At 41.8% G+C, this 22,054-nt stretch overlaps 1 protein-coding gene across 1 annotated transcript in view; it reads left to right on the top strand.

The window, feature by feature from the left end:
* The first annotated feature begins 2,130 nt into the window (after positions 1-2,130).
* The window catches only part of aldh1l1 (aldehyde dehydrogenase 1 family, member L1), a 34,669-nt gene continuing 14,745 nt past the window's right edge, over positions 2,131-22,054 (top strand). Inside the window, exons 1-16 of the mRNA XM_050036924.1 lie at positions 2,131-2,238; positions 4,019-4,164; positions 5,364-5,598; positions 5,678-5,843; positions 6,956-7,057; positions 8,227-8,316; positions 9,172-9,309; positions 9,748-9,873; positions 9,998-10,089; positions 11,763-11,910; positions 12,042-12,161; positions 14,273-14,400; positions 16,216-16,366; positions 16,528-16,598; positions 19,078-19,183; positions 20,293-20,380. Of these exons, the coding sequence (XP_049892881.1) occupies positions 4,038-4,164; positions 5,364-5,598; positions 5,678-5,843; positions 6,956-7,057; positions 8,227-8,316; positions 9,172-9,309; positions 9,748-9,873; positions 9,998-10,089; positions 11,763-11,910; positions 12,042-12,161; positions 14,273-14,400; positions 16,216-16,366; positions 16,528-16,598; positions 19,078-19,183; positions 20,293-20,380 (1,888 nt within the window). The 5' untranslated portion in view covers positions 2,131-2,238; positions 4,019-4,037. The remainder of the gene's footprint in view (positions 2,239-4,018; positions 4,165-5,363; positions 5,599-5,677; positions 5,844-6,955; positions 7,058-8,226; positions 8,317-9,171; positions 9,310-9,747; positions 9,874-9,997; positions 10,090-11,762; positions 11,911-12,041; positions 12,162-14,272; positions 14,401-16,215; positions 16,367-16,527; positions 16,599-19,077; positions 19,184-20,292; positions 20,381-22,054) is intronic.

Genomic DNA, 22,054 nt, shown 5'->3' with positions numbered 1-22,054 from the left:
GTCTAGTTTTAGTCGACAAAAATTCAAACCATTTTAGTCAACTTTTAGTCATTATGTTTTCTATGTATTATTTATTTTTTATTTTTATCTTTAAACTAACCCAGTGAGGGTAATTTGTGTTTCAAAAATTAGAATCAAGGTGACAGGTTGTATAAAAACTTTAGACAATTTTTTTTCTGCAACTACAAATAATTGCTCCATACTTACTATCATTTCTCCAGCAGTTCTTTGACAGGTTTACCATTTATATTTTCTCATCAGTGAAAATGAAACATTAATTCTGTCTTATTTGTTATTATCAAGATCTATTTTTAGCTTGTGATCGTTGTGCTTTCGTCATGGAAAAAGGTTGTTGACTTAAGATTTTAGTCATAGTTTTTGTCAACAAAATTAACACTGGTTAATGAGACATTCCATTATTATCCTCCTAAGTTAGAAATGTAATTTGTCTCTAGGCTAAGTATAAAGAAAACAGAGACAGTGTTGAATTGATGGGCTTCTTTAAATTCATTGTTAAAACTAGAACAATCTCTTTTAGTCAGTGAAAAGGTGAGCATGTAAAAAAGTACAATTCTGCAAGTTATAAAATGTGTTGGAATGGCAGCACGAGTAAAAGACAGTGCTTAAGTCAGTGAATTGAAGGGCTAAAGTCTGTTCCAGTAACAGCTAGCTAAAGTTTGCTAACATAACCTAACATTACCCATGATTGGTCATAAAGAAAATAAACCTGCTGTAGCAGCATTTTATTACCAGTATGCATAAAAGTCTCTTTCACTGGCTGCGCGAACATTCTGCGCAATCACTGCCAGGTTAGGAAACATTTCAGCATTTTCTTTCCACCACCATAAAACGATCAAAAGGATCCTCTTTGGGTGTCTTGAACACATTGTAGGCTGCCACCTCATCCTCGGCCTGCAAAGTTTCGTGGCTGTAGTCCTCCATGTTGGTGCCGAATGTGACGACAGGGTCAAAGGTTTGACTTGTGTCATTGACTTTCAAAATGAAAGGAACTGTGGATAATAGTGATTTAGATGTCAAAATATTACACATATACTGCACATCTTTTTCATTTGTTTTATTCTGAAAAATAAAAAATCAATTTTTGTTTTCACCGGCTGCCTGCCCGTGTGTACCAGTTCATTTTTACGTGTGCCCATACTTTTGAATATAAATATATAGATATAAATATATACAAATGTATATACAATTCTGACCTGTCGCAAAGCTTTTTCTGGGTTCCCCACTGTGTTACTGCGGGTACCTGGCCCGGAGCCGAACTCTGCCTTTCTTTTTGTGAGAATACCTTTTGCTCACTAAGAGACAGGTCCTCATGTAATATTAAAGTGATTTATTGAAATTGACATTACTTAGTTTCCATGTCATTGGGCTTGCCCAACAAAATGTAGCAAAATATTTATCTAAATGTAAACACTAGTGCACTGAACACCTTAAGTTATGCAAGCATGCTCACTGTGGGATTTATTTCAGTTCAATTCAAAGGAGCTTTATTGCATGGGAAGTACATTTACATTGCCAAAGCAAGAGCAAATTAAAACTGTTGCCTTTCAGAACTTGGTTACACATAGCTGCTGGTGGGTAACACCTCTGACACACCCACCAAACAAGAAACTTACCCCAAAGTCAGCTGCACAGCGTTTCAACAAACATGTTGAGCCTATGCTGTGTTCCAGATGGCATGCATACATACAATGGCTAAAACACTGATTATTTTACAGTGACAATGCTTTACTCAGTGTAAATCACTGGGCCTGTTTGTTTTGCAGAGAAAGAGACCTCTGTGGATAATTCGGCACCCAAGAAAAAAACAACTCCTGAACAATGAATACTGAAGGATTCTAACCAGGAGAGCTTTCAGCTGGTTGCAATCTGTATCTTACTGGTAGGCACCACTTACACACAGGACCTTTAATTACATGTAGTTCACTCCTCCCTAATACTGAGACTATTGACAGTAGCCTACGGTTAGGCACCAGTAGCTCAACCCTTAAACTGTAGCAAACGGTGCACACCGCTTACAGGTTAAACGTGCCCCAGCCATGGCCCCGGCTGATTGGCCGTTCATGGCCCGTCTTGTCCAATCACTATGTTTTATTTGCATGTTATGCAATTGGGCCGCCTGTCTGCGCTGCTGGGGGGAGGAAATTAAAGGCAATGCACTCTGACTGATCGCTCTTTCCAGGCGAGCAGAGGGGTACTGGGTCTGTTGGCGGAGTAACGGTAAGGGCACAATATTTTATTGTTTTCCTCTGTTTCATAATTGTTTACATGATGCATAATGCTTATCAAAAAGAGTGCAAACTGCTGGCTGGTCTCCCGCCACACACACACACACACACACACACACACACATACACACACACACGCACACACACGCACAAAGATCGTTTGAATTTGCAAAACGAGACTGTTGTTTGCATTAACTGTTGAGGATATTATTATTACAGTTCCACGCTGTGGCTGCACATGACTCGATGAAGTATTCGATCATTAATCTGAATGTTGTGTGGTGAAACGGTCTGCCTGAGCATTGTGCCTTCAGTGGGCTGTCAAATCCATTCAACTCATCTGTGCTTTTGATTGGTCCACCCCAGAGGCATGAGCTTCAGTGTTGGAGTTGATTAGTTGGCAGGGCAGCAGGCCCCGCCCCTCTCTGTTCGGGGTCAATAAACTGTCAAACAGAGGACCAGTCACGATTACTGAGCACCTTCTGTAGAATGGATTCGGTAGAATGGGTGCGTCTTAATCATCACACAAGTGTTTTTATAACGTTTTATAAAGTCAAACTGTAGGATGACAAACGATATACAAAATATGTTTCTCAGAATGCTTACTACTTATAAATATATTCCAAATCTATTCACAGCACTGCAATATGGGATAGTAAGGCTGGTCATCTAAGTGTATAAATGTGTACACATGCACAGCATTATTCTTCAAGGTCTTTACGCTAAGGTCATACCATGGTGAAACCACCACAGAGCTGCTCAGTTTGCTCTTTGGACCGAGTCAGACAGTTAAGACTTTGCATAAAGTGTGAGTGGAGGTCTTGTGACCTGCTCAGCCTTAACCACAGAGCTTTATCATGATGATTTATCATGCATACAGCAGAAGCACAGGTATGGTCTGTCTTGTCTGAACTTGACTGAGAGCACTCTGAAGTCAGTGTGTTGATTGAATTAAGTTAATGGTCTCTTGGAGCTTTAAAGGTCCAATGTGTAACATTTAGTGGGATCTAGCAGTGAGGATTGCAGATTGCAGCCAGCTGAAACTTCTCCCATTCAGAATTACTTTAGTGTTCATTGTTCAGGAGATTTTTACCAGGAGCTGAATTATCCACAGAGGTCTACTCCTCTCCAAAACAAATGGACCAGAGGCCTGTACTAGGAAGCAGGATTTGGAGTTAGTGCGATAATTTCAGGGTTAACTCTGGGTTTTCAGTACTATTGAAGCTGGTTCTCTTTTTACTGGGATAAATCACCCTGGCAACTTATGCTGAACAGCTAACCTGCTCCGGAGCAGGTTAACTTCAGGATATTGAATCACAACCTGTCAACATCCCAAAATCTGACCAGTCAGATCACTGAACAAAAAAGTATCCATGAATGAAAGTCGGGAGACAGGTTAAAAAGAGGAGTCTATATGCTGTTATAGGTCAGTAGAATCATTTAATATTTCCAAGGCTCTCTTTTCACTGGTTTTAAAACAGAGTACTTATTATATTTTATTCTATTTCTGCCTATATATCCCCCTAAATCCTACACACTGGACCTTTAAGTGCCCTTTGGCCAAAGAAAGATTGGAATTGACTGATATGTTTCAGTTTCCTCATAGTTGCGAAGAACTTGCACGTATGAAAAATAATATGCAGGATTTTGAGCCCCAGCCTGAGAAACCCTCACTTACAATGTAAAAATGTATTTCTTTTTCTCTCATATGTGACATAATCCATATACCACAACCCTGCTGGCTGTCCTGGTGTGTGTTGCTGCCTCTCCAGAACACAGTGAGGTGTGACAATGAAGATTGCAGTGATCGGTCAGAGTCTGTTTGGCCAGGAAGTTTACAAGGAGCTGAGGAAGGATGGCCACACCATCGTAGGAGTCTTCACCATCCCTGACAAGGATGGCAAGGCTGACCCACTGGGTGAGAACTTCACTGACTGACCACAGTTTAGCTTTGCTGTTAGTGCATGGCTGTAGGAGCAGTTAAAGTAAAATATTAATGGAAATACTGTCTTCTCTCTCTCACTGAAAGCAAGCATGCCTGCCATGAATAGACTCAGGATGGTGCCAAATGAAATTTGGACTCTTACATCACGGCTTTTATCACTTTGGCCCACCTAACTAGAAAACTCAATATAGCCGTCCTGTCAAAGTTGCATTGTCATTAGGATTTGTGGCCAAGTGCAGTGTGTCACCACCTACGTAACTGCTGTCTTTATATCTAATGATACAGATTGTCATCTTTATACTCGGACAGTAATAGGCAATAACATGTCTATATTTGGATTTACAGCACTGTAGAAGAAGGGGGAAGAGCTAGAGATTAATGTAGTTTTTAATGTACTACGAATTCCAACATTCTCCATGACATAGAGGATATGCTCTTTGAATATATAAATGTTGATTTTTGGATTTGTCAGTATGAGCTGCTTGTATTTTCTGATGGAGATAGCTTAAAAGGCATGGAGGCATGGGAGAAAAACATCCTTACCAATTCAAGATAGCACACAGTGAGTAGGCTGATTGATAGTAGGGATGCACAATATTGTATTTTTTGCTGATATCCAACATGTTGATCCATAACAACTTATTTATCTGATATCCGATACCGATATTGATATATCCATTTTTTCCCACCTAATTTTAGTGATCATCAAGTCTATTCTGTAGTGGACTTAACATCATATTATGCATGCATACTCTTATCGTGATGACCCACCAGCAGATGGAGACATGACATAGAATACTTTTCAATGCATGAAATATTCATTTATTGTGCAAAATGAGAAAAAGCATGTTGGCCGATTAAGATAGTTTATTTAAAAGCTGATATTTGCTGATACTGATGGCGCGCCCAGAATGACCAATTGGATATTTAAGTGAAAATCAGCAGGGTTTGCAGATTTTCTCTGTTTCACATTCCCTGAATACCTTCTGGGTTTTGGGCTGTTGGTCAGTCAAAACAACTATTTGAATACATTACCTTGAAGTCTGATAGGCATTCTTCACTATTTTGACAATAACGTGATGAACTAAACAAATAATCAAGATTAATTCATGATACAAATCATTTAAAAGCATTTTTGTAAGGCACAGTTTAATCTTTCTTTTCTCTCACAGCAACTGAGGCAGAGAAGGATGGTGTTGTTGTCTTCAAGTTCCCCCGCTGGCGTGTGAAGGGCCAGGCGATTCCAGAGGTGGTGGCTCAGTATAACGCCACTGGTGCCGAGCTCAATGTCCTGCCCTTCTGCTCCCAGTTCATCCCCATGGAGGTCATCGACCATCCCAAACACGGCTCCATCATCTACCACCCCTCCCTGCTGCCTCGCCACAGGGGAGCCTCAGCTATCAACTGGTGAGTCATGTGGTGATCTTTAGGTTGGGGTTGGCATGGTGACAAGTCCAGTGTTTTACCTGCTGTGTCTGGCACACAGGACCCTGATCCATGGGGACAAAAAAGGCGGGTTCACAGTGTTCTGGGCTGATGATGGACTGGACACCGGACCCATTCTGCTGCAGAGGGAGTGTGATGTTGAACCCAATGACACTGTCAACACTATCTACAAGAGGTTTCTCTTCCCAGAGGGAGTCAAAGGCACCGTAAGTGTTCTGATGGGGCAATGGGTGGAGAAAACACAGGCTGTGTTGTGGTGGTGTAGGCTGAGCCAGGTGGTAAAAAAAAGTATGGTATGGTATGCAGAGAAAACATGTATATTATAAAGACATTCCATGCACTTATTGTGAATTAGGTGTGTATATGTGTGGTGTAACCCCAAAATACACATTTACATGAATGGAAAAGCATACCAGGAACTCATGGGAGCCTTTGCTCTCGCCTGCTGTAGTTAAACTTTAACATGCTTTTGTTTTGCCTCAGAGGTTAAAGTGTGTGATCAGCTACACTCTCAGTCTGTCTGGAGCAGCAATACTCAACTTACGGCCCATGGGCCAAATTTGGCCCGTGATAGGGTGCTGAGTTAGCCTGGAAATCCAGACCCAAATCTAGAAAGATTTAGGGTCTGGCTATGAGTAATGAAAATGGCCCAACTCGAGGGACGGCAACAAGCATGCATTTGTAAATATCACTGCACGCAATTGGATAACACTACGACCAATCAGAACAATACACGGGGTGACGTATCCAGAGCGCTACCAGCGGAGCTAACTGGTAGATTAGACTCTTGCTGTAACTGGTCGGCAAAACAGCAAAAACGTCCTTCTTGCAAAGGAAAGACTCGAGCGCCGTCTTCTGTTCCTCTTTTAGAGAAAAAGCCAAGTCTAACTCGTTCACTGTAGCGGCCAAAGCCATTTCAATCAACTGGTGTTCATCCGTAGCCATCTTGCAATGTTTACTGACTGATTCCGGACTTCGTCGTCGCAGCGCTGTCGTCATCTGTTTAGCTCGCCTCTGACCCGCCTATATCAGATACACCGATGTGATTGGTGCAGCTCGGTTTCATGGGCATAGGTAATGAGCATCATTTCTGATTGCCAGGGTGACTCGCTGAGCAAATTCAAATTGTGCTCTCGCAAGAACTCTGGATTTCCAGGGTAGTGCTGAGTGGCTTTGTTCTAATTCTCAGAGAAAATGAAGTGATATACACTGGGAATATTTTTTATCGAAAAGTTAAAAAAGAAAATTTGGAAAATGCATGAATGACCAGACAGTACAGATGTACAGTATTTTAGAAAGAAACTTGTTGTGGTTCCAGGTGGATGCTGTGAGGCTGATTGCAGAAGGGAAGGCCCCGAGAATCACCCAGCCACAGGAGGGAGCCACATATGAGTGCATTCAGAAGAAAGACAATGCCAAGGTAATAACTTTGTGTGTGTTGGGGGTTTATTGTCAATACAAACAGTGATTTAGAATTAATACAGTTAGTAATAAATAACTGAATAAGTATATAAGTCTGGATATAAACATCAAATAAAAATCTCTGTGTATGGAACTTTCATACAAAACGGTCATCAGAGATAAGCAGCATTTCTGTTACTTGTACTTGAAACATGTATTTCAGTTACCTTTGAGTATTTTGTAATTGGTAAAACAGAGAAATTAAATTTGAAATAAGATACTTTAGAGTGGAGTAATTTTGTACTTTCAAAAGGATTCATAAGACTAGATCCAAATCTGGTATATGGATGCACTGTGTATGAAACACTGGGGGCGGCAGTAGCTCAGTCTGTGGAAACTTGGCTTGGGAACATTCCAAGTATGGAATGTGGACTGGCAGCCGGAGAGGTGCCAGTTCACCTCCAGGACACTGATGAGGTGCCCTTAAGCAAGGCTCCAAACCCCCAAACTGCCCCAGTGGCGCCATTCATGGCTGACTCTGCACTACCTCCATGTTGCATGTGTGCGCTGTAGGGGTGAGGGGGAAAAATCGATACAGCCTAGTATCGCAATATTTTTGTGTGGCATTATCATATTGTTACACAGACACCAAGTATCAATTTTTTTTTAGAAATTATTAATATTACAAATACAATACTACTAATTTAATATAACCCATTGCCTTTTCAGTGTACTAGATACAATTTGCTGCAATAAAAATGGCTGAAGTGAGATGAACATAATAACAACTGTATTTTACACAATAAAACTGTTGATGTCGGCAAAGTTTTTGGGGACATAATTTGCAGTTGAAGAAAGTTAATAAATTGCAGTATATCACAACACGTTTAAAATCACAATAGTATTGTATTGTGACTTACGTATTGTGATAATATCATATTGTGGGGCCTCTGGTGATTCCAATCCCTAGTGAAGACACATTTCAACCGCCAACTGCCTGAAAAAATTACGTAGACTGACAAATAATCAAGTAAGTTATTTGAAATGAGGACTTTTAATTTGAAACAGGAGGTGGCAGCATTCACTCAGTCATGGACTTACAGACTTTCGCCAGTGCTACAGTCACAGTTTTAATTTAGTGTATATTCCATGTGAAGACATGATGACAGCAGCTTCCTCTGTTGGCAGATTGACTGGAACCAGTCTGCTGAGGCTCTCCACAACTGGATCAGAGGAAATGACAAAGTGCCTGGAGCCTGGGCTGAGGTTGATGGACAGGTAACACAACACGTCTGGATGCTAGAACAGAATTCACACCATCCATTAATACATAAAAAATCTTAAATATTGATTTACTATAGGATTTACTTTACTTACTTGGTAATGATAATGACTGCCAGTGATTATAATGAAAGCTGGGGGGGTCGAAGGTGGAATAGGGATGTTCTCTGTGAGGTTGGTTTGGGATAGGGAGACACAGTGTGGGGGTTCTATCTCAGGCATTTTTCAGCACAAGCTGATTACAGGCCCCAGACAGTACTTAGAACAAGACATGGGAGAGGTATGCATCACATTGAAGAAGAAGGGAGGAGAGGATGAGGGGAGGTGTGTAAGGGTAAGCAGATGGGGTTGGGATGAGAAATAGAGGATGATGGATGAAGGAAAGGGAAAGAGGGGAGAAATCTGAGACAAAGACAGCAGTGATGAGTTGACCAGGTATAAGTAGGCTTGGCAGGTAATTAAAGGTGTGGTTGAGGCGTGGTCCTGCTCCTGAACCTAAGTTAACAAATTAACTTCATATCTGTCTGATGTGAGAGTCCAATGTCTTTCTGACATATTACCGTCCAAAGTAGGGACATGTCTTGCCAAAAGCTTGAACAGTTTAGCTTATTTCATGTTCTGTAATTCTGTTTTTCTCAATGCTATGCAAGCAGCTATAGCTGAGTTATTGAGTGTTAAACTTAAAAAGATCTTTGCTTACTGAGTCCTGAGTATTTAATGACAAAGAGAAATACTGGTAAATATATTCAAATAATCAGGTGTATTGTGCAGAGATTGCCAGAAACTAAGTGAAAACAAAATGACGTATTGTCTTTACCAAAGTTGTGCTGTCTTGTGTCTGTCCTCTTGTAGAAAGTGACTTTTTATGGCTCATCTCTGGTGGATAATGGCACCTCAGCTAACGGTCAGCCCCTGGAGATCATTGGAGCCAGCCGCCCCGGTATCGTCACAAAGGCAGGCCTGGTGCTGTTTGGCAATGACAACAAGGCCGTAAGTCAACGAAGAGCTGCTGCTTCTTCTTCTTCTTCTTCCTCTGCTTCTTTGAGGTTTAATGGAAGCTTGTATCCTCTGACTGGGGTAGAAGTTTACAATCCACTTCAGTCACATTTGTCCTTGTGTCTTGTTCGATCTATATGATAACCACTTTTCCCAGTATTTTGTGAAGGATTCCTCCTTCATTTTCAGCTTGTATGTGAGTTTCTCCATAACTATAGATATTGTCTATGATGTTCAGCCATTGTTTGAGGTCTGACCAGTTGGGCCAATGGTTCGATATATAGGGCGAACAAGGTGGGACTAAGACAGCAACCCTGTCTAGTTCCTCTCTCTAATATAAATCTTTGTGTAAGAGAGCCATTAACTTACGTTGATGATGTTAATGTTAGATTGCTAATGACTGATCGGGTCATGCTCTCTCTTTCTCTGCAGCTGTTGGTGAAGAATCTTCAGTTTGAGGATGGGAAGATGATTGCTGCAGCACAGTATTTCCACTCAGGGGGCAGTGCAGCTGTGGAGCTCACTGAGGAGGAGAAAACCTTCGCTGAACAGATGAGGGTAGGACCTCTCCTCCCACAGATTCTAGGGAAGCTGAAAAAAATCTGAGAGGTTGCCAAAACAATGTGTATTTGTCCACTAAAAAAATATCCCGGGTTGACTTTTAATAAATGTCTCCTCACAGGCAGTGTGGCAGAGTATTCTGACTAATGTCAGTCAGATCCAAGACTCCACAGATTTCTTTAAGTGCGGTGCTGCTTCCATGGATGTAGTCAGGTAATCAAAGGAGGATAGGATTAATTACTTTCTGATCTAGAATTAATTCAGTTTATCTCATACACTATAGACATTTAGCTGCCTTTGAAATAAAATGCTACTGTGGCAGTCTCTGTGGTGTGATTAAGTTGATCCAACCCTGCAAAAAGTGAAGTAGTGTGGTTCTTTCACAAAAACCCCCACTATTTTTCAGATTTTTATACCTCTGTGTCGATGATAGCTGTGGCCAGTGGCATAAAAAGGTCAGGGTCAGTGTGACATCAGTCACTATGTCCGCCTATCCCATCCTTGTGAACACGATATCTCAAGGGAATTTCTTCAAATTTGGCACAAACATTCACTTGGACTTAACAGTGAACTGATTACATTTTGGTCGTCGAAGGTCTAGGTCGCTGTGACCTTGCATCAGTCTCATTTTCATTTTCATGTTTATTTGATAGGGACAGATACATATACATAGAGAATTGCACAGCAATTAACCAATGCAATGTATCACAGCATTTATAGCTACTGCTAATTTCCAATGCCCGTCCCTAGAAGGGGTCCATGTCATTGGTTCGACAGCCCATTAGTCCGACTGTCCGCGGTGCTAAACGGCTCGCGGCGGGCGTATGGTGCGCCGCGATCGGCTTGAGGCGGAGCAGGCTCACGGCTTATGTGTTTGTCACTTTCTTTTTCATTTTAACCCACACCATGATCTTTTCCTGACCCTAACCAAGTGGTTTTTGTGCCTAAACCTAACCAGACCTTAACCACAGGGCATCATGATGATTTCGGAACGAACTTCGGAACAATGAGTTTAATATGGTCGGAACAATGGGATGTCGAACCAATGGGCTGTCGAACCAATGGGCAGTTCCCCCCTAGAAGGGCCTTTAAGTCTCATTCTTGTGAACGTGATATAGCAAGAACACCTTCAAAGGAATCTCTTTAAATTTGACACAAACATCCACTTAGACTGAAGAATGAACTCATTAGAATTTTGTAGTGGAAGATCAAAAGTCAAGGTCAGTGTGACCTCGCAAAATATGCTTTTGGCCATAACTCAAAAATTCATATGCCAATTATGACAAAACATCACACAAATGTCTAATAGGATATAGTAATGAAGTGATGATGTTTTGTATCCAAAAGGTCAAAGGTAAACGTCACTGTGACATCATAATGTTCTGCATTTAACACTTTTCTAGCCGTTATTCAACCTCATATCTCAGGAGCAGTAGGGGAAATATTTGGTCAGATACTGAATTGGTGACACTCCTCTTGATACTGTGCTGATTGTATAGATCTTCTCTGCTGTCAAGTGGACAATGGGTGTGAGGCAGCCACATTTCTCAGACATGGATGTGACGTGTATGAGAAACTTGACTGGTGCTCAGAGGCATACAACACGGGGGGTGGAAATTCTAGTTTTTCCTGATAAATTTGTGACTTAAATCTCAGAGATCTATGTTTTTATCTCGTAAATGTATAACTTTAATCTCAGAAAGTCTGAATTTCAATAGAAATATGGCCCTTATTTGCCATTGTAGTAGTATAATAGAATAGTGGCTATGCTAGTTTCATTATGTCTGGGTCATTATACCAAGAAATTCCATTAAATACATTTTCCTTCTCCTGTACTTGCACTATGCTTCTGATTCCCTCTTCTCTTCCCCTGTTGCCATCTTCAGGCTGGTGGAGGAGGTGAAGCTTCGGGCCAGTAACTGCCAGCTGCAAAACGAGGACGTGTACATGAACTGCACTTTCCAGGATTTTATCCAGATGTGTGTCAGGAAGCTCCGAGGGGAGGACGATGAAGAGGAACTGGTCATTGACTATGTAAATGCAATTGACTGCGTTTAAATTCAGAGAGAACTGCTGTTACTGGCTTGTGTTTGTTACTGATAGTGATACTGCCCCTGGGAAGACAACATGCTGACCCTTGTCATGTGCACTGTTTAATTCCTCAGGTGGAGAAGAACATCAACAACATGACCATAAAGATGCCTCATCAGCTGTTCATTAATGGAGAGTTTGTTGATGCAGAGGGAGGAAAGACCTACAAGACAATAAACCCCACTGACGGCATGGTAACAAAGTGACAAAATTAATTATATTAACACCAAAATTACTTTTAATACTATGACCACCATATGGCACCATATCCCATGTAAGTCTGTCGTAAACAATATCTATATATTTTCAAGGCCAAGTAATTATTGTTATTATTATTTCTTATTTCTGTGGCTGTGGATAGGTTGCTAGGCTACAGGCATTGAAAGGTACTGTACTGTTAGTGCTCATTAGAATATCCGTCAGTCACAATATTAGTTGGAAATAACTTTGACATAATGCAGGTTTTACAGTTTGATTTAGAACTAAATTGAAAAAGACAGAAGTCTCCAGCACCTGTACTCTCATACACATTTTTAAAAAAAGAAAAATCCTCACCAACTAAACTAAGCACAAAAAGTAAGGAAATTTGTGTTTGGTAGATTTTTTTCTTTGTTGTAACAATGCTTCTTGGCAATAAATTTTAAACCGTTGGAAAGCCTGTTTATTTCCCTTTCACATGGTGCCACATTTGTAAGGAACCTGCATTTATGGGATGAGCAGCAGTGCTGAGTATGTGGGTTGAAAAATTTCCCAAATCTTCTCTGCCAATGCCAAACAGCTATTTTTTGCTGTTGCTAGTGACTCTTTTTTTGAGCTTCTGGTACCCTGATTGATGATGATGATGATGATGATGATGATGATGATGATCAGGTGATTGGCACCTGATTGTCAGCACCTGTGAGCATGGGCCTTGCCACAGTGGTCAGTTGGTGTCTGCTCCAAGAATCAGCATGCCACGTTTGACTGATCTAGATAGGGCCTGTGTGATAGGGCAACTTCAAGCTGGTGTTCTGCAAAACCAAGTTGTGGCATTACTTGGAGTGAGCCCTAGCGCCATCTGCAAACTGAAGGCCAAGTTCCCTATAACGGGGGATGTCAGAGACAGGCCGCGAAGTGGGCATTCTAAGAAGATGGCACCCCAAGAAGACCGTTTCCTCATCCTGTCAGCATTAAGGAACCGTAGGCAGTCTTCTACGGCTCTCTGCTCAGTCAATCCGCCATCTGCCATGACTGCCCTTCACCATGAGGCCGGTTTGTGCTGGTGTCGACAACACGTGCACTGGAACCTTAACATGTGGAGGAACATTATGTTTAGCGATGAGTCCAGATTGTGCCTATGGCAGTTGGATTGTAGGGTCAAATTGTGGAGAAGACGGGAGAACGCTTTGCTGATTGCTGCACTGATAGAGTAACCTCTTTTGGTGGAGGCAGTGTGATGGTGTGGGGCGGCATCTCCCTCACTGGAAAAATGAGGCTTGTCATCATTGGAGGCGATCTCAATGCAGAGAGATATCAGATGAAATTCTGCAACCAGTGGCAATCCCATATCTCAGTCTGGGACCAAGATGACAACACTCGCCCCCACAGAGCGGGGTTTATCAGAGACTACCTCCAGAATTTGGGAGTGGAGAAGATGGAATGGCCTGCCAGCAGTCCTGATCTCAACCCCATTGAACACCTGTGGGATCAGCTTGGGCGTGCTGTTCATGCCAGAGTGACCAACACAACCACTTTGGCTGACTTGCGACAAATGCTGGTTGAAGAATGGGATGCTATCCCACAGCAGTGTGTGACCAGCATGAGAAGAAGGTGCCAGGCTGTTGTTGCTGTGGCTGTGTATGGTTCTTCCACATGCTACTGAGGTTCCTGTTTGTTAAATGAATACATAGAATATGTCTTGTTTCTTTAAACTTCACTCATCCAATCCACCAAACAACACCAAACAAGAGTCAACAGCAAAAAAAAGCTGTTTGGCATTGACAGAGAAGATTTGGCAAATTTTTCATGGGTGCAACCCACATACTCAGCTCTGCTGCTCATCCCACAAATGCATATTCCTTACAAATGTGGCACCATTTAAAAGGGAAATAAGCAGGCTTTCCAACGGTATAAGATCTATTGCCAAGAAGCATTGTTACAACAAAGAAAGAACCTACCAAACACAAATTTCCTTACTTTTTGTGCTTAGTTTATATTGTTTTAAACCTACAGCCTACCTGATCTGGTAGAGGAATTCTCTCGTACCAGTGTCCTTCCCTCACTGCTGGCTTTGTGATTTTCTGTCCTGTACCTGTCTGTCCTGCAGGCCATCTGTGACGTGTCTCTAGCCCAGACAAGTGATGTGAACAAGGCAGTGGCTGCTGCTAAGGAGGCCTTTGAAGAGGGAGAGTGGGGCAAGATGAACCCCCGAGACCGAGGCAGACTCATCTACCGGTCAGTGCACTAAACTGAACTCTGCAGCTTTAAATGTGCAGTGTGTAGGATTTAGGGGGATATATAATAAAATATGTGCAATATAAATTAGATATGTTTTCTGTAGTGTATAATCACCTGAAAACAAGAATCAATATATTTTCATTACCTGAAGTCCCGTTTCCACCAAGCAGTCCAGTATGTTTTTTCCTGTTTCCACTGTGAAAAGATGTGGATGGTACCAATTTCTAACTGTCCCCATTTTTGTCACCCCTCTGTTGGAGTACCTAGCACACAGATCTGGTTCTGAAAGGTGGAGCTACAAACACTGCAGACCACTGATTGGTCAATAGCGAATGGTCATTCTTGCTCAGGGCTGACTTATGGCTGGTTTTTAGGCTTATGTAACCACTGTAACTACGACTATAACTATAAAATGACTGCCGGCCCAGTGAATGAGTTGATGACATGAATCCAGCACACCTTAAATTTCAATATGACAGATGTGACCATTCCATTAGTTTTTATTGTCTCTCTTGGAGTACATATACTTTTAGTAGTGAGTGGATCTTCAAGTGTTTAAAAATATATATTAATTTCAACCAGATTATGTGAACTGCATATATTCTAATCCTCATTTGGAGGGAAAAAAAGCACTGAGCAGCTTCGTTCCTGTGGGCTCCAGTAACACTAAACCCCTGTGCTTGCCTGAGGACTAAGTGCACAAACCCACTGTTTTTAAATCACAGAGAGAGACTTTCACTCCAGCCTGTCTTATTTTGTTCTGAAAATGTCAGCATGCAATCCCGTTCTGTGGACGATAAATGAGGTGCAGACTTCCCTCTGTGTCACCGGTGATGAAGAAATACAGAGAGAGCTGGATGGAGCAGTGAGCAATAACAACCCGACCCACATTTAAGAGTAGAGAATACTGTTTGCGGTGGAAAAGCTAAATGAACCTAGGGTCTAGGTACCATGTCTGAAGGGTTTCTTTTGGTTCCAGAGGTACTATACCTAAACTGTTTGGTGGAAACGGGGCTTTAGGATGAGGCGTTTATATCTATGTAGGGAGCAGGTCATCCTCAACATTTGTTCGCGATAGGGACATTCGCATTTTCGCCTTTTCATGTTTTCTCATTCGTTGGTGACAAGCCCCTCCGTAAAGAGCAGTATCAGAAAAACACAAAGTAAAAAAAGTGAAACTGTGTTATTTAGTGTTTTTAGTGGTTTATATTACCGTGTCTCTATGTTATGGAGAGGAAGAGACTTATGCAGATAATTCAGCTCCTAGTAAAAACTTCATTAACAGCTAGATCTTAACTGACCAGATCTTAACTTACTCAAAAGCACAAATAAACACACCCAAACCTTCACCCAACCCTGCAGGGAGGGGCTGCATTACCAGATTTGGTGTGAATTCGGCTAAAGCTCTGTTGTTGTGTGTGTGTGTGTGTGTGTGTGTGTGTGTGTGTGTGTGTGTGTGTGTGTGTGTGTGTGTGTAGCCGCCTAAGCAATGGAGCAAGTGAAGCAAATGCATTTCACACATTGATGTTTTAATGTGTTGGTTCCTGTCTGCATATCTTGCATATCAGCGACACGGTATGTGAGCACCACAATACACACTCGCAGCCACTTTCATGTTATTCTACTGTTTGACAGCAGGTGGTGGTAATGTAACAAGAAATGTAGCAACTTGCCAGGAACAATAGTGAAGAAGCCTGCTAGCTAGCAATCATGGATGTGAACAATGCAGCTTTTAAAATATTCCAAAACAGCAAACAAAGATTTTGTTTGATGTTATAAACTTTGTGTCTCCCCTACGTCCCCACATAACAGACTGGCTGACCTGATGGAGGAGCATCAGGAGGAGCTGGCCACTATCGAAGCAATCGACTCCGGAGCTGTTTACACTCTGGCCCTAAAGACTCACGTGGGCATGTCCATCCAGACCTTCCGCTACTTTGCCGGCTGGTGTGATAAGATCCAAGTAAGACAGCTGTTTTTAAAACCTGGAGGCCAGTGTCACTCATGAAATTAGATCAAACTTACTTTAAACCTGTAAAACCATCAAATATTGGCAGTGTGTGGTTATTCTGTAATAGAATATGGATAAATATGCTGAAATAAATGATGTCATTTTTTTAACAGGGCAGCACCATTCCCATTAACCAGGCCAGACCCAATCGCAACCTCACCTTCACCAAGAAGGAACCAATAGGGTGAGAGAGTGGATTCAGACTCACATGTCTGTACAATTAAACACACACACACACACACACACACACACACACACACATATTGATCAGGTAGAAAATCATTACATTGCATTGCATGTTTTTATGCCTCCATGCTGGTGCTAGCAGTGGCAGGAGGCATTATGTTTTGGGGTTGTCCGTCCGTCTGTCCATACATACGTCCCATCCTTGTGAACGTGATATCTCAACAATGCCTTGAGGGAATTTCTTCAAATGTAGCACAAATATCCACTTGGAATCAATGATGAACTGATTAATTTTTGGTGATCATGGGTCAAAGGTCAAGGTCACTGTAACATTGTCTGTCTCATTCTTGTGAACACAATATCTCAAAAACGCCTTTGGGGACTTTCTTCAAATTTGGCACAAAGGTTCACTTGGACCCGAAGATGAACTGATTCGATTTTGGTGGGCAAAGATGAAAGGTCAAGGTCGCTGTGACCTTGCATCCATCTCATTCTCGTGAACATGATATCTCAGAACAGCTTGAGGGGATTTCTTCAAATTTGGCAAAAATATTCACTTGGACTGAAAAATTAACTTAATAGAATTTTGTGGTCAAAAGTCAAGGTCAGTGTGAATTTTTAAGGGCAGTAACTCAAGAATTCATACTCTAATTATGACAAAAATTCATACAAACCTTTAATAGAATAAGATAATGAAAGGATGCCATTTTATATCGAAAAGGCCAAAGGTCAGCTTCACTGTGACATCATAGTGTTCTCCATAAAACACTTTTCTGGCCATTATTTAGCAACATATCTCAGGAACAGAAGGGGAGACGTTTGGTCAGATACTGAATTGGTGACACAAATCTTAGGTGCCCACCTTGAAACTGTGTTGATTGTATAGATCTTCTGTGCTGTTGGGGGGGGGACACGAGTGTTGAAAGCTGTGAATGTCAGGAAGGCCGCAGGCCTGGATGGGAGCATCATCAGAGCATCATCACCAGCTCATTGGGGGTTTTCACTAACATCTTCAATCTCTCCCTGGCGCACACCACTGTCCCAGCCTGCCTGAAAACTGCCACCATCATTCCAGTTCCGAAGCAGACCAACATCAGTTCCCTGAATGATTACAGGCCAGTTGCACTGACTTCCATCAACTCGAAGTGCTTTGAAAGACTGGTACTAGGACACATTAAATCGACCCTCCTCCTCACCCTGGACTAGCACCAGTATGCGTATAGGACAAGCAGATCCACTGAGGACGCTTTCACAGCACTCAACACTGCTCTAACACATCTGGAGCAGGGGGGAACATACGTCAGAATGCTGTTTGTAGACTACAGTTCTGCATTTAATACAATCATCCCCAGCAGGCTGGTCTGCAAACTACACCACCTGGGCCTCAGCAACCATCTGTGCTTGTGGATAAAAGACTTTCTTTCCAACCGTCCACAGACAGTGAGACTTGGACATTACAACTCTCCAAGCCTGACCCTCAGTTCTGGTGCGCCACAAGGCTATGTGCTCAGCCCCGCCCTCTACATGCATGACTGTTCACCCACACACCCCCAGAACACAATCATAAAATTTGCAGATGACACCACTGTGGTGGGACTCATCTCCAATAATGACGAAACAGCTTACACAGATGAAGTCTACAAACTTACAATGTGGTGCATGGAGAACAACCTTTTGCTCAACGTCAAGAAGACAAAGGAGCTTCTGATTGACTTCAGACGCCAGCAACAGGAACACCCCCCACTCAGAATAGGAGGAGTAGAGGTGGAGAGGGTCCCTAGTTTTAAATTTCTGGGTGTATGCATCAGGACAGACCTCAGGTGGACAGTGCACTCCTCTGTGATGATGAAGAAAGCTCAATAGAGGATGTACTTTCTCAGGACACTGAGGAAAAACAACCTCTCGGCAGACTTGTTGAAATCTTTCCACCACTGCTCAGTGGAGAGTTCCTATGCTACAGCATCACTGCCTGGTACGGAAACTGTACAGTGGCTGACAAAGCAGCTCTCCAGAGGATGGTTAAAGCTGCACAGAAGATCATCTGTCTCCCCTTGACCCCTCTGGAAGACATCTACAGGGCACTCTGTCACAGCAGAGCTAGCAGGGCTTTAACGGACAATACCCACCCATGCCACCATCTCTTTACACTGCTCACCTCTGGAAGATGCTACAGGGCCCTGAAATGCTGCACCACCAGCCGTAAGAACAGCTTCTACCCCACAGCCATACATGAACTGAATTAATTCCGGTTTGTGACTACAGCTCTTAAAATTTTCTAAAAAGTGACCAGACCAGACACAACATTTGTGTCAGAAGCAACAAAAAGTCCTTTCAGCACATGAAATGAGCAGACAAAGTTACAGCCTTAAATCACAGTCATCCCACTTTCTGTCCCATATTAACAAATCAATAAATACAGGTACAAACAGGCACTTGTGTCATTAACATGCACAGATCTTCCCTCTGTTTCCTCTCAGAGTGTGTGCCATCGTGATTCCCTGGAACTACCCTCTGATGATGCTGGCTTGGAAGACAGCAGCCTGCCTGGCAGCCGGAAACACAGTTGTCCTCAAACCTGCTCAGGTCAGCCTCCACACCATCAGTCAGCCTCTGTCCACACAAGACTCCACACAAGTAAAAATGACTGTGCAGTCTGCAATGATACTTTTGAAGGGATGAGATTGTGCAGCCATGCTAGCAGTTCTGTGAGGCTGTATGTGGCAGCACGAGATGATGATATATAAAAAATCAGCTGTGACAACTGAATTTGATCAGTTGTCACAATTTATCATGAGGTTGACATGAGAGTATGGAAGCCTCAACAGGCAAGAAAACAAAAATTTGCCAATCCATTTTTAAGTCTGATCTCAAATGTTTTCTGTCCTGTGTGTGCCTTAAAAACAGGCAAGAAAAGGTTTTGCGGGACAATCTGTGTAAGTTCCTTAAAAAAAAAAAAAATTGTTGGTGTAATAGTCATTTCAGTCACAAGAGGCCAAAATGCACCACTACTCTATGTTCTAAGTAGGACTAAAATTATTTACGTTTTCCTCTAGGTCAGTTTCAATTTCTCCATACACTCAAACAACTCTTATGTCACCTGCCAAAACTTTTTTTTGCCTCTACGTTGACAGCCACAGGTGGAGCCATTATGTCATTCTCAAGAATGCAATATCTCTAGAAGGCCTTGAGGGAAATTATTCAAATTTTGCACAAACATCCACTTGGACCCAACAATGAACTGATTAGATTTTGGTGGTCAAAGGTGAAGGTCAACATGACCTCAACTCTGTCTCATTCTCATGATATGCGATGTCTCAAGAACACCTTTAGGGAATTTCTTTAAATTTGGAACAACTGTCTACTTGGACAGAAGTAGACGGTTTTTAAAATCTGTCCCCCATCCCTCGCCCCCCTAACTTGAAAAATGATCCTGCAAAACTTTTGTTCTCACCTGGAAAAACTTTTTTTCCAGCTGTTTCACAGATAAAAACAAAAAAGGAACTTAGATTATCCTGGCAAAACTTTCTTTCATCTGTTCTTTCATAATAAACACAGGAGAGAAAACAATTTAGATCAGACTCATCATTAGACTTAGAAAAATGATCACCACATTTTTTTTCTTGCTTGCCTCTCAGGGCATCTGTATGAGTGTCTGTTGCTAAAATGAATAAAAACAAGTCATTTGTTTTCAGGTGACTCCACTGACAGCACTTAAGTTTGCTGAGTTGGCAGCAAGGGCTGGACTGCCCAAAGGAGTGATTAATATCCTGCCTGGATCAGGTAGGAACAGACACTTTCAGTCCGGTCAGATAGTCAGTTTGTTTTATGGTAGTTGTTAGCCAGAGGCTTTATGTTTTCCATCAGGCTGTCCCATTTTCGTGAACACAATATCACAAGAAGGCCATGGGGGAATTTCTTCAAATTTGACAAAAACGTCCTCTTGGACTCAACAATTATCTGACTAGATTTTGGTGGTCATAGATCAAAGGTCAAGGTCACTGTGACTGTCCTATTCTTATTAAGGTGATATCTCAAGAACGCCTTGAGGGAAAAAGAATAAAAGTAGGAGGGCAGCGGCGTTCTCAAACAAGTAGTACAAAATAGTGAGAAGGTGCTCTTTGGAAGAAAATGGGGAACTCACCAAAATAAAAAAAGGATAAATCCAAGGCACTCTTCAAAAATATATATAAAAAGCTTTAATCACAGGGCTAGTTCATTATGGAACAATAAAAACAAGCTCAAAATCAGCCAACATGTTTCGACCAACACACGGTCTTCATCAGGGCTTTACACTGAAAGAAAAACACACCACATATAACACAGGTAGGTGATTAGTAAAATGACACACAGCTGGTGAGGGAAGCAGTCTTAGGCAATTAGATGGCCAGGTGAGGACTTCAAGATCAACCAATCACGTCAGAGGCCAGTAAAGACAACAGAGCATAGAAAAAACACTAATATTGTCCTACATAAACAAAATATACATAAGAAACATCTACAGAAATGAAAACATGTCAACAGTATCATTAAGACCAGGAAATACCATAGCCTGGAACTTATTGATCCAGCGGCTCTCTTTTTGGTTGAGTGTTCTCTGTCTATCGCCTCTTCAAGAGGTTAGAGGTACATGATCTATACCAATAGCTGTAAAAGAGACAGAATCACCATTATGCGTAAAATGTTTCTCTATAGCATACTCACAATTACCAGGTCTACCAGCAAATTTATGTTGAGCCAGTCGGTCCTGTAGACGTCGTTTAGTACGTCCTACATAAAATGCATCACAGAGAAACAAGAAAGTATGTAAATAACAGATGCAGTCTTACAGTTAATAAGGTGCCCAGTGGTATACAGCTGTTGTGTTACTGGGTGAGTGAAACCTTTAGATTTGACTACAATGTCACATTGTTTACAATGGCCACACTTAAAGGTACCAGTAGGTCTTTAGGTAACCATGTAACTTGTTCCTTAGCAGGTAAGTGACTATGCACCAGTCTATCTGCAAGACTGGGAGCTCTCTTAAACGAAAAAACCGGGGGGTTGGAAAGACCTCACTTAAAGTCTCGTCACAAGGGATGAGATCCCAGTTCCTTGTGATTATACTGCTTATAGAGTAAGCCTCAGTACTATCAATTTTCAATCAATTTTATTTATAAAGCCCAATATCACAAATCACAATTTGCCTCACAGGACTTTACAGCATACGACATCCCTCTGTCCTTAGGACCCTCACAGCGGATAAGGAAAAACTCCCTCAAAAAACCCTTTAACAGGGGAAAACATAATAAATTAACAGTAATCCGTATGACACAATGAGACAGAAAGAGAGACAGAGAGAGATGCAGGACAGACGATAATGACAGTAGCTTACAACAACATTAATGAAAGTAATAATATTATAATTATAATTCTGGTTACTGTGGTACAATATGTTGAAAGTATATATTAATATCT

Source organism: Epinephelus moara, chromosome 24, assembly GCF_006386435.1.
Source record: "Epinephelus moara isolate mb chromosome 24, YSFRI_EMoa_1.0, whole genome shotgun sequence".
NCBI lineage: Eukaryota > Metazoa > Chordata > Actinopteri > Perciformes > Serranidae > Epinephelus > Epinephelus moara.
This window is presented reverse-complemented; position numbering and strand designations above follow the sequence as displayed.